This window comes from Somniosus microcephalus, chromosome 28, assembly GCF_052327205.1.
Source record: "Somniosus microcephalus isolate GS21.2 chromosome 28, FLI_Smic_1.0, whole genome shotgun sequence".
Classification (NCBI taxonomy): Eukaryota; Metazoa; Chordata; class Chondrichthyes; order Squaliformes; family Somniosidae; genus Somniosus; species Somniosus microcephalus.
Window position 1 is genome coordinate 48,606,844 of NC_141014.1, and position 12,196 is coordinate 48,619,039.

At 45.6% G+C, this 12,196-nt stretch overlaps 2 protein-coding genes across 2 annotated transcripts; both read left to right on the top strand.

Moving 5' to 3' along the window:
- The first annotated feature begins 1,268 nt into the window (after positions 1 to 1,268).
- Positions 1,269 to 2,036, top strand: LOC147099815 (ferritin heavy chain-like). Its single transcript, XM_085969393.1, has 2 exons — positions 1,269 to 1,372; positions 1,722 to 2,036. The coding sequence occupies exons 1-2, from the start codon at positions 1,286 to 1,288 to the stop codon at positions 1,872 to 1,874; spliced, it is 240 nt and encodes a 79-aa protein (XP_085825519.1). The 5' UTR covers positions 1,269 to 1,285; the 3' UTR covers positions 1,875 to 2,036.
- A 1,711-nt stretch (positions 2,037 to 3,747) lies between these two features.
- LOC147099816 (ferritin heavy chain, oocyte isoform-like) lies at positions 3,748 to 8,829 on the top strand. Its single transcript, XM_085969244.1, has 4 exons — positions 3,748 to 3,782; positions 7,482 to 7,650; positions 7,894 to 8,019; positions 8,400 to 8,829. Exons 1-4 carry the CDS (start codon positions 3,748 to 3,750, stop codon positions 8,553 to 8,555), a joined length of 486 nt encoding a protein of 161 aa, XP_085825370.1. The 3' UTR covers positions 8,556 to 8,829.
- Positions 8,830 to 12,196: the final 3,367 nt, after the last annotated feature.

Below are 12,196 nucleotides of genomic sequence, written 5' to 3' on the forward strand. Positions count from 1 at the left end.
TGTTCCTAATATTCTTAACCTCCTAGTTTTAAGTACTAGTTTGTGCCCTTCTGTCTTTTTCTCTAGCTCCCTTTGCTTTAATGGTGGTAAAGCCTTCAGCCACTTTGACCCTACTCAGTGGAACTCTCCCTTAACTCCTCTGCTTTTCTACTTCTTGACCATGACCAAGCACTTCAAATTCTGAAGGTTTATGAACCTTTATTCCTTGGTATCACATACCTTGATTAGTGTTGAAGGTGCCAAATTAATGCTGCTTGTGGTAATTTTAGTTCATGGGATGAATGTAGCCAGTAAGACTCAGACCAGTTTCTCTTTGATGTACTACATATTGTGCACTGTGACTAGACTCTACTTTAATGGGTTTGTTTAGTGCCCCTTGGCATTAGATCTGGGCCAATATTTGCAAGTTACTATTTAATCTGCTCCCACCACCCTTTCAGGCAGCGCATGCACTTGAGTTTCCTCCTGTAGCCTCTGGTTCTTTTGCCATTTCCATTGGCCAGTTCCCCTATTGCTAGGGGTAAGATTGTCCACTCGCTACCAGGTTAGTGCAGTAAGTAGGCCTGTGCTAGTTTTCATGTACAACGAGTTCAGTGAGACTTGAACCCTTTGAAAGAAAGCATAATCCAGGTTGGCTTTATGTACGATACCCATGATTGATCTGCTTTGGGATACCCAACTACTTTTCTGATCTCTCCATAGTCCTTCTACTTTGACCGGGATGATGTTGCCCTGCGTCACTTTGCCGAGTTCTTCAAGGAGCAGTCACACGAGGAACGGGAGCACGCGGAGAAACTGATGAAATTCCAGAATCGGCGTGGAGGCCGAATCATCTTGGCGGACATCAAGGTTTGGCTCAATAAACGAGTGACCTTCTGTCTGGGTCCCCGTAGACTGATTGTTTCAAATACTTTCTAAAGCAATTTGTTCCAATTTATAACAAACAGGCCATTTGACCAAGTGGGTCCATGATGGAGTGTATCCTGCACGAACCACCTCCCACCGTGCTTCATCTAACCCTATCTGCATATCCTTCTATACACTTCTCCCTAGTACTTATCTAGCTTCCCCTTAAATACATCTGTGATTTGACTCCAGTAGTTGTGTTGGCTTAATGCCGTAGTTCTATTTTCTTCTAACACATTGGTTCATGGTAAAATTAGATATTTGCACCCCTAATTTCCTTCAATACTTTCTTGTTTGTTTATTCCATTATACAGTGAACTGTCTGAATTTCCCTTTCCAGAAACCAGAGCAGGATGAGTGGAGCAATGGTCTGGAGGCGATGCAGAGAGCTCTGCAGCTGGAGAAGAATGTCAACCAGAGTCTGCTGGATCTGCACAAACTCGCCACTGATAGGACCGACCCTCATGTAAGTTCTTGATGCTGTAATGTGGGCATATGTTCAGTTGGAGGTGGTGGAAACTTGAGCCTATTTATAAGATCTTCATGCCCAATAGCTGTGTTGGTGCCTTTTTTAGGTTTGAGTGGTGGGAGGTTGGCCTACTGTGGACAGTGACTAGTAAATGTGTCCCAGTGATTCTAGGATCTATGCCCCTATTGTGCAGGAAGTTTAATCTAATGATGCAGTAATTCCATTAATCTCAATTGCACCACTAGACTATCCTGCAGTCCAAGTGGATTAAACACTCTGGGGGGGGAAGCTAGGATGTTCCTTGAAATCTGCTGCTGGACATAACTAGTTTCCCTCTTTTCCCCAGTTGTGTGACTTCCTGGAGACCCACTATTTGGATGAGCAAGTGAAGATGATCAAGAAGCTTGGAGATCACATCACCAACCTGAAGAGACTGGGAGCCCCTGAGAATGGCATGGGAGAGTACCTGTTTGACAAGCACACCCTGGGGGAAGAGTGACTGCAGGGATGAAGCCTATTGTGTTTAGTACTTGTATTTATAATTGTGTGCGAGACTCCTGTCTTGTAGGGAATGATGGCTTGTGACTTTGTGCAAGAGCTGAGAGACCTGGGCTCTTAATGTGAAATGTCACTAACTGTAAATAAACTGTTCTATATTGGACTGGATTTTGTCTGCTTGTAAATTTTAGTGGTTTTTGTTCCAGTTGGCATAGTGGTTAGCACTGTTGCCTCACAGCGCCAGGGACCCGGTTTCGAATCTGGCCTCGGGTGACTCTCTGTGTGGAGTTTGCACATTCTCCCCGTGTTTGCGTGCGTTTCCACCGGGTGCTCTGGTTTCCTCCCACAGTCCAAAGATGTGCGGGTTAGGTTGATTGGCTATGATAAATTGAACCTTAGCGTTAGGGGGGATTAAATACGTGGGGTTACTGGGATAGGGTGGGATATGTGTTGGTGTAGGGGTTATGGGGATCGAGTGGGATGTGTGTCGGTGCAAGCTCGATGGGCCGAAATGGCCTCTATCTGCACTGTGGGGTTTCTGTGATGTTCTGTGAACTTGCTTACATTTCCAGTATTACACTGGGCTGTGCAGCAGTGTTGTCATGGGATTTGGTCATAGAATGGTTACAGCACAGGAGGCCATTCGGCCTGTCGAGCCCATGCCGGCTCTCTGCAGGAGCACTTCGGCTAGTACCACACCCTGCCCTTTGTGTGGACCCCTGCCATTTTTTCCTTCAGGTGCTTGTCTAGTTCCCTTTTTGGAAACCGAGATTGAGTCTACCTCTATCAACCTCAGGCAGTGCATTCCAGATGCTGACCACTCGCTCTGTTCAGTTTTTCCTCATGTCGTCTGTGGGCCCCCTGCCAATCACCTTAAATCTGTGTTCTCTGGTTCTCGACCCTTCCACCAATGGGAACAGTTTTTTTTTGCCGCGGTAATTTTAATTTATTTAACTTGGATATTCTATGTATTTCTTGGAAATTTGTCAATCTTGAGTTGCAAGCAAACTGCAATGTTGTAATACAACAACTTAATGTACAAAGGTGTGTTCAGCCAAATGAGCTAATGGGACCAGGGCCCCTTGAAGTTTGGTCAGAATTCGGTTTTAGAGTCTTAAAGGAGGCAGAGGTTTAGGGAGGGAATTCCACAGCTTGGGGTCTAGGCAGTTAAATAGAAGTACTTGTTGCCATGGTGATGAATATTCCCCCTGCCCTTGAGAGCTTGGAGAGTTATAATTTAGCCACTACAATGAAATACAAGTTATAATAAACACAAGGATGATTTCCTGTGACTGTGTTCTGTCATTTCAGTCCAATGAAGAGAAAGCTCTGGTTTAGCATTCTCTAAGAATTATATTTTCCCTGGGCAAGAGCAGTTTGTATTCAGCAAACTGCTACAGATCCCCATCAGTCATTAGTGGGGGTAACTCTGTTAACAAACTCACCAGTGCCGCTATAGCCTTTCTGGGCAGCGAAACAAATAACTGCTGCACAGACCAGCAATGTTGGAGCTCACTGAACTCATGATAAGGGGATTACAATTGATGTGGTGGTGGAGGAGAATCAACAATTGCCATATCAGCTTGCTATCCACATAACATAATTAGAAGCAGGAGTAGGCCATGCGGCCCTTGAGCCTGCTCCACCATTCAATAAAATCATGGCTGATCTTCAATCTCACCTCTACTTTCCAGCCCGATCTCCATATCCCTTGATCACACTACAATCTAAAAATCTATCTCAGCCTTGAATATAGTTAATGATTCAGCATCCACAGCCCTTTGGGGTAGAGAATTCAAAGGTTTCTTACTGGGAAAGTGTGAATACCCTATTGGGCTTTGTTCTGGGACCCCTCTCCTTCCCCCTCTCCCACCATGGTTGACTATCCTGCCAACACTCATGGTCTTGGGTAAGGTATTGAAGGATGAGGAATCCGTGTGGAACTGTATTCCCACAAAATATAATCCTTCTGGAAGCAGTAAATGTATTTCATTAAATGCACAAAGTAAAACCCCCAAGTTAAATAGATACTTCTCCTGAAACTCTTTCCCCCTCCCTGCCTGTTCCATCAATGTATAAACCCAATACCGGCAGCTGCTCCTTAAATGTATTGATTGGTATTCAGGCCCATTGTGCAGTTCATACCAAATAGCAATCATCCTTTCCAAATCCGACTGCATCTCCATTTGTGTCCTTCACCCCCAGGAATGGATTCATCCGTTGATGATGCTGCAGCTGCAACACGCCAGTGTTTACACGCTAATTTAGGAACTTCGCTGAGAACTGCAGCGGCTGCAATGAAATTGCCGTCTTCAGCAATTCCACGTTGATGTCTTTGCATCTCTCAGAGGCATTTCTGGGGTATCTGAGTCCCCACATTTCACACGACGATGAGCCGCAATTCTACGAGTCGGGATGGGTTTGCGTGCTGACGGGTTGGATGGCTTCATGTTTCAGACAAAACAAAGTCTTCAGCCCACTCGATGTGAAAAACATTACAGGAGCCCGTGTTTTAAGAATTACATCGAATTTACAGCACAGAAACAGGCCACTTGGCCCGACTGCTCCGTGCCAGTGTTTATGCTCCACACGAGCCTCCTCCCGCCCTCCTTCATCTAATCCGATCAGCATATCCTTCTTTTCCCTTCTTACCAAACTTCCCCTTAAATGCATCTCTGCTCTTCGTCTCAACTACTCCATGTGGTAGTGAGTTCCACATTCTCACCACTGAAGAAGTTGCTCCTGAATCCCCTCTTAGATTTATTAGTGACTATCTTATATTTATGGCCCTGAGTTCTGGACTCCCCCACAAGTGAAAGCATTTTCTTTCCATCTGCCTTATCAAAACACCTTCATAATTTTAAAGACCTCTGTTAGGTCACCCTTCAGCCGCCTTATTTCTAGAGAAGAGAGCCCCAGCCTGTTCAGTCATTCCTGATCGATATAACCTCTCAGTTCTGCTGTCATCCTTGTAAATCAAATTTCCACCTCCTCCAGTGCCTCTATATCCTTTTTGTAATATTCTCCTTAGAGCAGAAAAGGCTAAGAGGAGATTTGATAGAGGCGTTTAAAATCATGAAGGGTTTCGATAGAGTAAATAAAGTGAAACTGTTTCCAATGGCTGAAGGGTCGATAACCAGAGGACACAGATTTAAGATGATTAGCAAAAGAACCAGAGGCGACAGGAGGAAAAACGTTGTTACACAAGGAGTGGTTAGGATTGGGAATGCGCTGCCTGATGGGGCGGTGGATACAGATTCAATAGTGGCCTTCAAAAGGGAATTGGATAAATACTTGAAGTAGAAAAAATTCCAGGTACCTGGGGAAAGAGCGGGGGAGTGGGACTAACTGGATTGCTCTTTGAACGAGCCGGGACAGACTCGATGGGCCGAATAGCCTCCTTCTGTGCTGCACTATTCTGTGATTTTATGGAGACCAGAACCGTGCACTGTACTCCAAGTGCAGTCTAACCGAGGTTCTATACCAATTTAACACGTTGAACTCGGGTGCGGTTCGGCTGCAAGCACTCCCCGCACTGAGGTCAGAACGGCACTAATGGTAACTGTTTGCATCTCACAAAATCTATGAGGTCGACGTTCACCCCGCTCCGTGCCGATACATTTCCTACAGTCTGACTACAAAGAAGCACAGCCCTGGTAGCAGCTCCCCGAGTGACGGGCAAGATAATACACCCCTGTTTTTTCTGGAAGAGAAATTTCTGTCTTTACATCTGAAGGGATTGTGTGGTGGGGAGAAATATTTAATGGAAAGTCAAGCCTCATGGGTCCCGGTTCTACAGAATCTGAAAATGGGAATGAATAATACTCTGGTGTAGGTTCCATGACACACAAAGATGTTTCCAATCAATTTATTCCATTTTTTCGAACATTAATTCATGGGATGTGCGCGTCGCTGTCAACGGCCAGAATTTATTGCCCATCCCGAGTCACCCTGGAGAAGGTGGTGGTGAGCCGCCTTCTTGAACCGCTGCAGTCCATGTGGTGAAGGTACTCCCACAATGCGGTTAGGGAGGGAGTTCCAGGATTTTGACCCAGCGACGATGAAGGAACAATTGTAGGAAAATTCATCGATAGCGAAGGATGATTCTCAGCACTTTGAGCTTTTCGAAAGCAGCAAATTGTCATTTAATTCAAATGAGAGCATCAAACAACGAGAGACTTTCAGATTTGAAGAAGGCCAAGGAACCCAAAAGCAGTGACATCACCGAGACTGATCTCCCAAACCTGCTGGTTTTCCATAGCTCTGATTGGCTCTGGGTCTCCCCCCCTCCTCCCCCACACCCCCTCTCCTTTGTTAATTGGTGCCTGGATTCAGGAAAGATTCCTGATTGGCTCTCAGGGATTGTCAATCATCGTTGGTCATGTCATTCCTTGTTTGAATGCAGGCTGTCCCAGTAGTATAAATACAAGAGCTTGGGGGGTAGAAAGGATTAGTTTTTGAACTTTCTAGGTGATAGTGAGCAGTAATAGTAGAACAGAAAATAGTGAAGATGGCCTCCCAAGTGCGTCAGAACTACCACAAGGACTGTGAGGATGCTGTCAACAAGCAGATCAACATGGAGCTCTATTCCTCCTATGTTTATCTCTCCATGGTGAGTCTTGTATTCCTTGTTGCTGTATTCTGAAAAGTTGGAAATTCTGCAGTTCCATGAACTGGTTTTAAACTATATTTCTCTTGACTTCCTTACCTGGGGAAGCAATCTTTGGGCAGTGAGTACTTCAGGGTGATCTTGTTGAGTTAATGGCCTGCTCCTTGTAGCAGCTGCACTCTGTTGACCAGGTTTAATATATGGAACTTGCTCAGCTGCTGCCTGAGTTTGTAACAGAAGAGCACAAACCTGGTCCAGTGACTGTTGGTGCTTGTTGACATGAGACAAAGTTCAGTTTCAGTGGGGTGACTGTAGTGAGTGAAATGATGGCAGGTCCTCACTAGCTTTCTCTATAACTGGAAGTGAAGTCCTGGGAATCCTGGTGTTGAAGCCTTGTTCACTGAGCCTAGATCTCTTGCACTACATTGTGGTGTAAAACTACTGGAATTGAGGAATTTTCTCATTCTATGCCCAACTTCATTTTAGAATGGACAGAATAAGCATTTATATAGTTCCTTTTGACTACCTCCCCAAAGTACTTTGTAGCCAATGAATTCACCTGTTATGTGGGAAATGCAGCAGCCAATTTGTGCACAGTAAGCTCTCACAAACCATGGGAATGATCAGATCATCTGTTTTAGTGGTGTTGGTTGAGGGATAAATATTGTCCTGGGAAACTGGAGAGAACTCCCCTGTTCTCTGAAGTAGTGCCTTGAGATCTTTCACATCCACCTGAGGACAGACAGGGCCTCTGTTTAACATCTCATCTGAATGACGGGAGGTAGAGGAGGTGCTACTTACCCAGCAGTAGAGTTTAGTTTGACTGGACATGAAATATAATCCTTAACATTAGTGTTTTTTTGCTGGTTGAGTCTTTCATCCTGGTTTTTTTTCTTGGGAGGAGAAGCTGGTCAACATGTTGATTAGTGAAGTGAATTATATTTTGCTTGTTTAACCAAAGGTATCTATTTTTGCAAAAATAAATAACTCACTCTGAAGCTGTTTAAAATTCTCTCCACAGTCCTATTACTTTGACCGGGACGATGTTGCCCTGCGTCACTTTGCCGAGTCCCTCAAGGAGCAGTCACATGAGAAACACGAGGATGCGGAGAAACTGATGAAATTCCAGAATCGGCGTGGAGGCCGGATCATCTTGGAGGACATCAAGGTTGGATTCAATAAATGAGTGGCTCTCTGTTGGGATCCCATTGTTTCCAATACTTTCTAAAGCAATTAGTTCCAATTTGATTCCATGGTTCTGGTGGCTTAATGCAGTAATTCTATATTCCTGTGACACATTGGTTCATGGTAACATGGACTTCTGGCTGCCTTTCACCCCTGTTTTCCTTATCCTGTCTCGTGTATTTTTTTGTTTAATTCATTGTAAGTGAACTGTGACTTTCCCCTTCAGAAACCAGAGCAGGATGAGTGGAGCAATGGTCTGGAGGCGATGCAGAGAGCTCTGCAGCTGGAGAAGAATGTCAACCAGAGTCTGCTGGATCTGCACAAACTCTCCACTGGCAGCACCGACCCTCATGTAGGTTCCTAATGTGGGCTTTTTGGGTATGTTGGAGGTGGTGGACCCTTGCTGTCCTTGAGCCTATCAAATATCTCCAAGCCCAATTGCTTTGTGTTGGGGTGTCTCTCCTGGGTCCTTCAGGGGGTTGGGGAGAACATGGGGGGTTGGCCAAATGTAGACATTGAGAATAAATGTCAGGTGTATCCAAGATCTAAGCATCTATTATACATGAATTACTGGATCATTTGAGCAAATTTACATCATCTCGATTGCACCACTTGACTATCCTCCAGTCCAAGAGGATTTAAAATCCCAACTCTAGATGGAGGTGAGGGGGAGCTCCAGATGTTCCTTGATATCTGCTACTAGCCATAACTAGTTTTGCTTTTTGGTTTCAGTTATGTGACTTCCTGGAGACCCACTACTTGGATGAGCAAGTGAAGATGATCAAGAAGCTTGGAGATCACATCACCAACTTGAAGAGACTGGGAGCCCCTGAGAATGGCATGGGAGAGTACCTGTTTGACAAGCACACCCTGGGGGAGAGTGACTGAAGCTTAGTGTTCAGTACTCGTGTTTATATAATTGTGTGGGAGACCCTGTCCTTCAGGGAATGATCGGTTGTGTGACTTTGTACAAAGAGCTGTGAGACCTGGGCTCTATGTAATATCAACTGTTGCTAACTGTCAATAAACTGTTCAACATTGGACTGGATTTTGTCTCCTTGTAAATTTGAGTGGTTGATTATTTTCTGATTAACATTTGGTTGTCTTCAGACAAGAGCTATGCTGGGCTGTGTTTACACAGACTGAGCGGTTGCAGCCCCTCTTTCATTATTGGAAGGAGCTGCTCTCAATTTTTGGCTGCACTTCAGTCCCCCGCTCCTGATCTTTGGTCACCTGGTGTGGAGGGGAGCAGGCAGCTCGGAGGACCTCCTCGTGGGACTGCTCCTGGGCCTGGCCAAAAAAATCTATCAATTGGTGTGGGCGGTGGAGGGGGTCATTTGCCCCGATTGCCTGCCTTCTCTTCTGCGGCCACGTTCACACCCTGGAGATGGAGCATAAGGTGGCCAGCGGCGCGCTCGAGACCTTCCACGACCGGAAGGTACCGTAGGGACTGGAGTGCATCATCACCCCCGGCAACCAAATTTTAATTTAAGTTTCATTTAATGTTTTAAGTTTAGTCAGTCTGCTTGTTTAAGGGTTGCTTAGAAAGAGTACACGTGGTTATTGCCTCTTCCCGCACTCCCGTCAGCTTAACTCAAACATCCTTTCTCCTGACGGATAGACCAGACTTACCACAGTACATGTCAAATACATGGAATGTACTCGTGCAGAAGGTAATATTTAAAACTTTACTAAAACACACATACACAGTTAACCATCATTTAACCATCAAGCAGCACGGTGGCATAGTGGTTAGCACTTTTGCCTCACAGCGCCAGGGACCCGGGTTTGAATCCGGCCTCGGGCGACTGTCTGTGTGGAGTTTGCACATTCTCCCCGTGTTTGTGTGGGTTTACTCCAGGTGCTCCGGTTTCCTCCCACAGTCCAAAGATGTGCAGATTAGGTTGATTGGCTATGATAAATTGACCCTTCGTGTTAGGGGGATTAAATACGTGGGGATAGGGTGGGATATGTGTCGGTGCAGGCTTGATGGGCCGAGATGGCCTCTATCTGCACTGTGGGGTTTCTGTGATAAAGCTGGCATGAATCTAATAATGGGGGTGAGGCAGACCGATAGAAAGAGATTGGGATAGGTGGGTGGACAATGGCATTAATTTGGGGAAAATACAAAAGAATGAGACTAGGAAAAAGAAAGACTTGCATTTCTATAGTGCCTTTTACAACCACCGGACATCTCAAAGCGCTTTACAGCCAATGAAGTACTTTTGAAGTGTAGCCAATTTGCGCACAGCAAGCTCCCACAAGCAACAATGTGAAAATGACCAGATAATCTGTGTTTGTGTTGGTTGAGGGAGAAATATTGGCCCCAAGACCCCAGGCACAACTCCCCTGTTTTTCTGTGAAATCGGGCCGCGGGATCTTTTACACCCACTTGAGAGCGCAGACAGGGCCTCGGTTTAACATCTCGTCAGAAAGACGGCGCCTCCGATAGTGCAGCACTCTCTCAGCATTGCACTGGACTGGTGTGTCAGCCTGACGTTATGTGCTTAGGTCCCTGGAGTGAGACTTGAACCCACAACATTTTGACAGAGGCAAGTGTGCTACCCACTGAGCCACAGCTAACAGTAGGGAAGGGAAATCAACAGGGGAATATAAATTAAATGGCTTTAGGCCACAAGCCACCAACGCGGGAGATGAGTCGGGATAAAGAGGCAGATAACATGGAGAATTTACAGATGATTGAGATAGATATTGGTGGAGTGGGTGACTGAGAGCTTTTAGTTTCAGGGATCAGTCAGATGGACTCAGTGGGTTGCACTCTTGTCTCTGAGTCAGAATGTTACAGGTTCAATCCCACTCCAAAGACTTGAGCACAGAAATCTAGGCTGACACTGCAGTGCAATAATGCGGGAGTGCTGCACTGTCGGAGGTGCCGTTTTCTTGATGAGATACTAAACTGCGGCCCCATAGATGCTAAACAGGCCATTCGGCCCGACTGCTCCGTGCCAGTGTTTATGCTCCACACGAGCCTCCTCCCGCCCCCCTTCATCTAATCCGATCAGCATATCCTTCTATTCCTTTTGTTGTGTATGTACCTTTAAGAGAGAACTGACTTTACACTGTAGTACCGGCAGTGACCACACCTGTATATAAAGCCATAGCAGGCTTCTGTACTTCAGTTTAAGCTTAACCTCTGTTCAGTAAATACCTGTTATTATTGTTCTCCTGCAGTCCGTGTATTATTGATACGCGGACACTACACCTTTCTTACCAAACTTCCCCTTAAATGCATCTCTGCTCTTCGTCTCAACTACTCCATGTGGTAGTGAGTTCCACATTCTAACCACTGAAGAAGTTGCTCCTGAATCCCCTGTTAGATTTATTAATGACTATCTTATATTTATGGCCCTGAGTTTTGGACTCCCCCACAAGCGAAAGCATTGCCTGCCTCTCTTCCGCGGCTATGTTCGCGCCCGGGTGGCCCTGGAGATGGAGCACGCGGTGTCCGCCGGCACGCTCGAGGCCTTCCGAGACCGGTGAGTGCCGCGGGGACTGGGGTGCATTATCGCCCCGGCCGATGTCATTCTAATCTAAGTTGATAAGCCTTATTTGACGTTTTCCTTAAATTTGGAGATAAATTGTACAACCAAAAGGAGGGACAACTGATCCCTGGCCGATGTTACTTTAATTTAAGTTGATAAACTTTATTTGACATTTTCTTAAGTTGCAGATAAATTGTGCAACCACAAAAGACCACAAGTGAAAGCATTTTCTCTCCATCTACCTTATCAAAACACCTTCATCATTTTAAAGACCTCTATTAGTTCACCCTTCAGCCTTCTTATTTCTAGAGAAAAGAGCCCCAGCCTGTTCAGTCATTCCTGATCGATATAACCTCTCAGTTCTGCTGTCATTCTTGTAAATCAAATGTGCACCTTCTCCAGTGCCTCTATATCCTTATTGTAATATTCTCCTTCGAGCAGAGAAGGCTAAGGGGAGATTTGACAGAGGTGTTTAAAATCATGAAGGGTTTCGATAAAGTAAATAAAGAGAAACTGTTTCCAATGGCTGAAGGGTCGATAACCAGAGGACACAGATTTAAGATGATTCGCAAAAGAACCAGAGGCGACAGGAGGAAAAACGTTGTTACACAAGGAGTGGTTAGGATTGGGAATGCGCTGCCTGATGGGGCGGTGGATACAGATTCAATAGTGGCCTTCAAAAGGGAATTGGATAAATACTTGAAGTAGAAAAAATTCCAGGTTCCTGGGGAAAGAACGGGGGAGTGGGACTAACTGGATTGCTCTTTGAACGAGCCGGGACAGACTCGATGGGCCGAATGGCCTCCTTCTGTGCTGCACTATTCTATGATTCTATGGAGACCAGAACTGTGCACCGTACTCCAAGTGTAGTCTAACCGAGGTTCTATACCAATTTAACACGTTGAACTCGGGTGCGGTTCGGCTGCAAGCACTCCCCGCACTGAGGTCAGAACGGCACTAATGGTAACTGTTTGCATCTCACAAAATCTATGAGGTCGACGTTCACCCCGCTCCGTGCCGATACAT

Coding starts and splice junctions, on each gene's coding strand:
- LOC147099815 (XM_085969393.1), top strand. CDS start 1,286: ATGCAGAGAGCTCTGCAGCTGGAGAAGAATGTCAACCAGAGTCTGCTG. Junction 1,373..1,721: donor CTGATAGGACCGACCCTCAT/GTAAGTTCTTGA, acceptor TCTTTTCCCCAG/TTGTGTGACTTCCTGGAGAC.
- LOC147099816 (XM_085969244.1), top strand. CDS start 3,748: ATGGTTGACTATCCTGCCAACACTCATGGTCTTGG. Junction 7,651..7,893: donor TCATCTTGGAGGACATCAAG/GTTGGATTCAAT, acceptor TTTCCCCTTCAG/AAACCAGAGCAGGATGAGTG. Junction 8,020..8,399: donor CTGGCAGCACCGACCCTCAT/GTAGGTTCCTAA, acceptor TTTTGGTTTCAG/TTATGTGACTTCCTGGAGAC.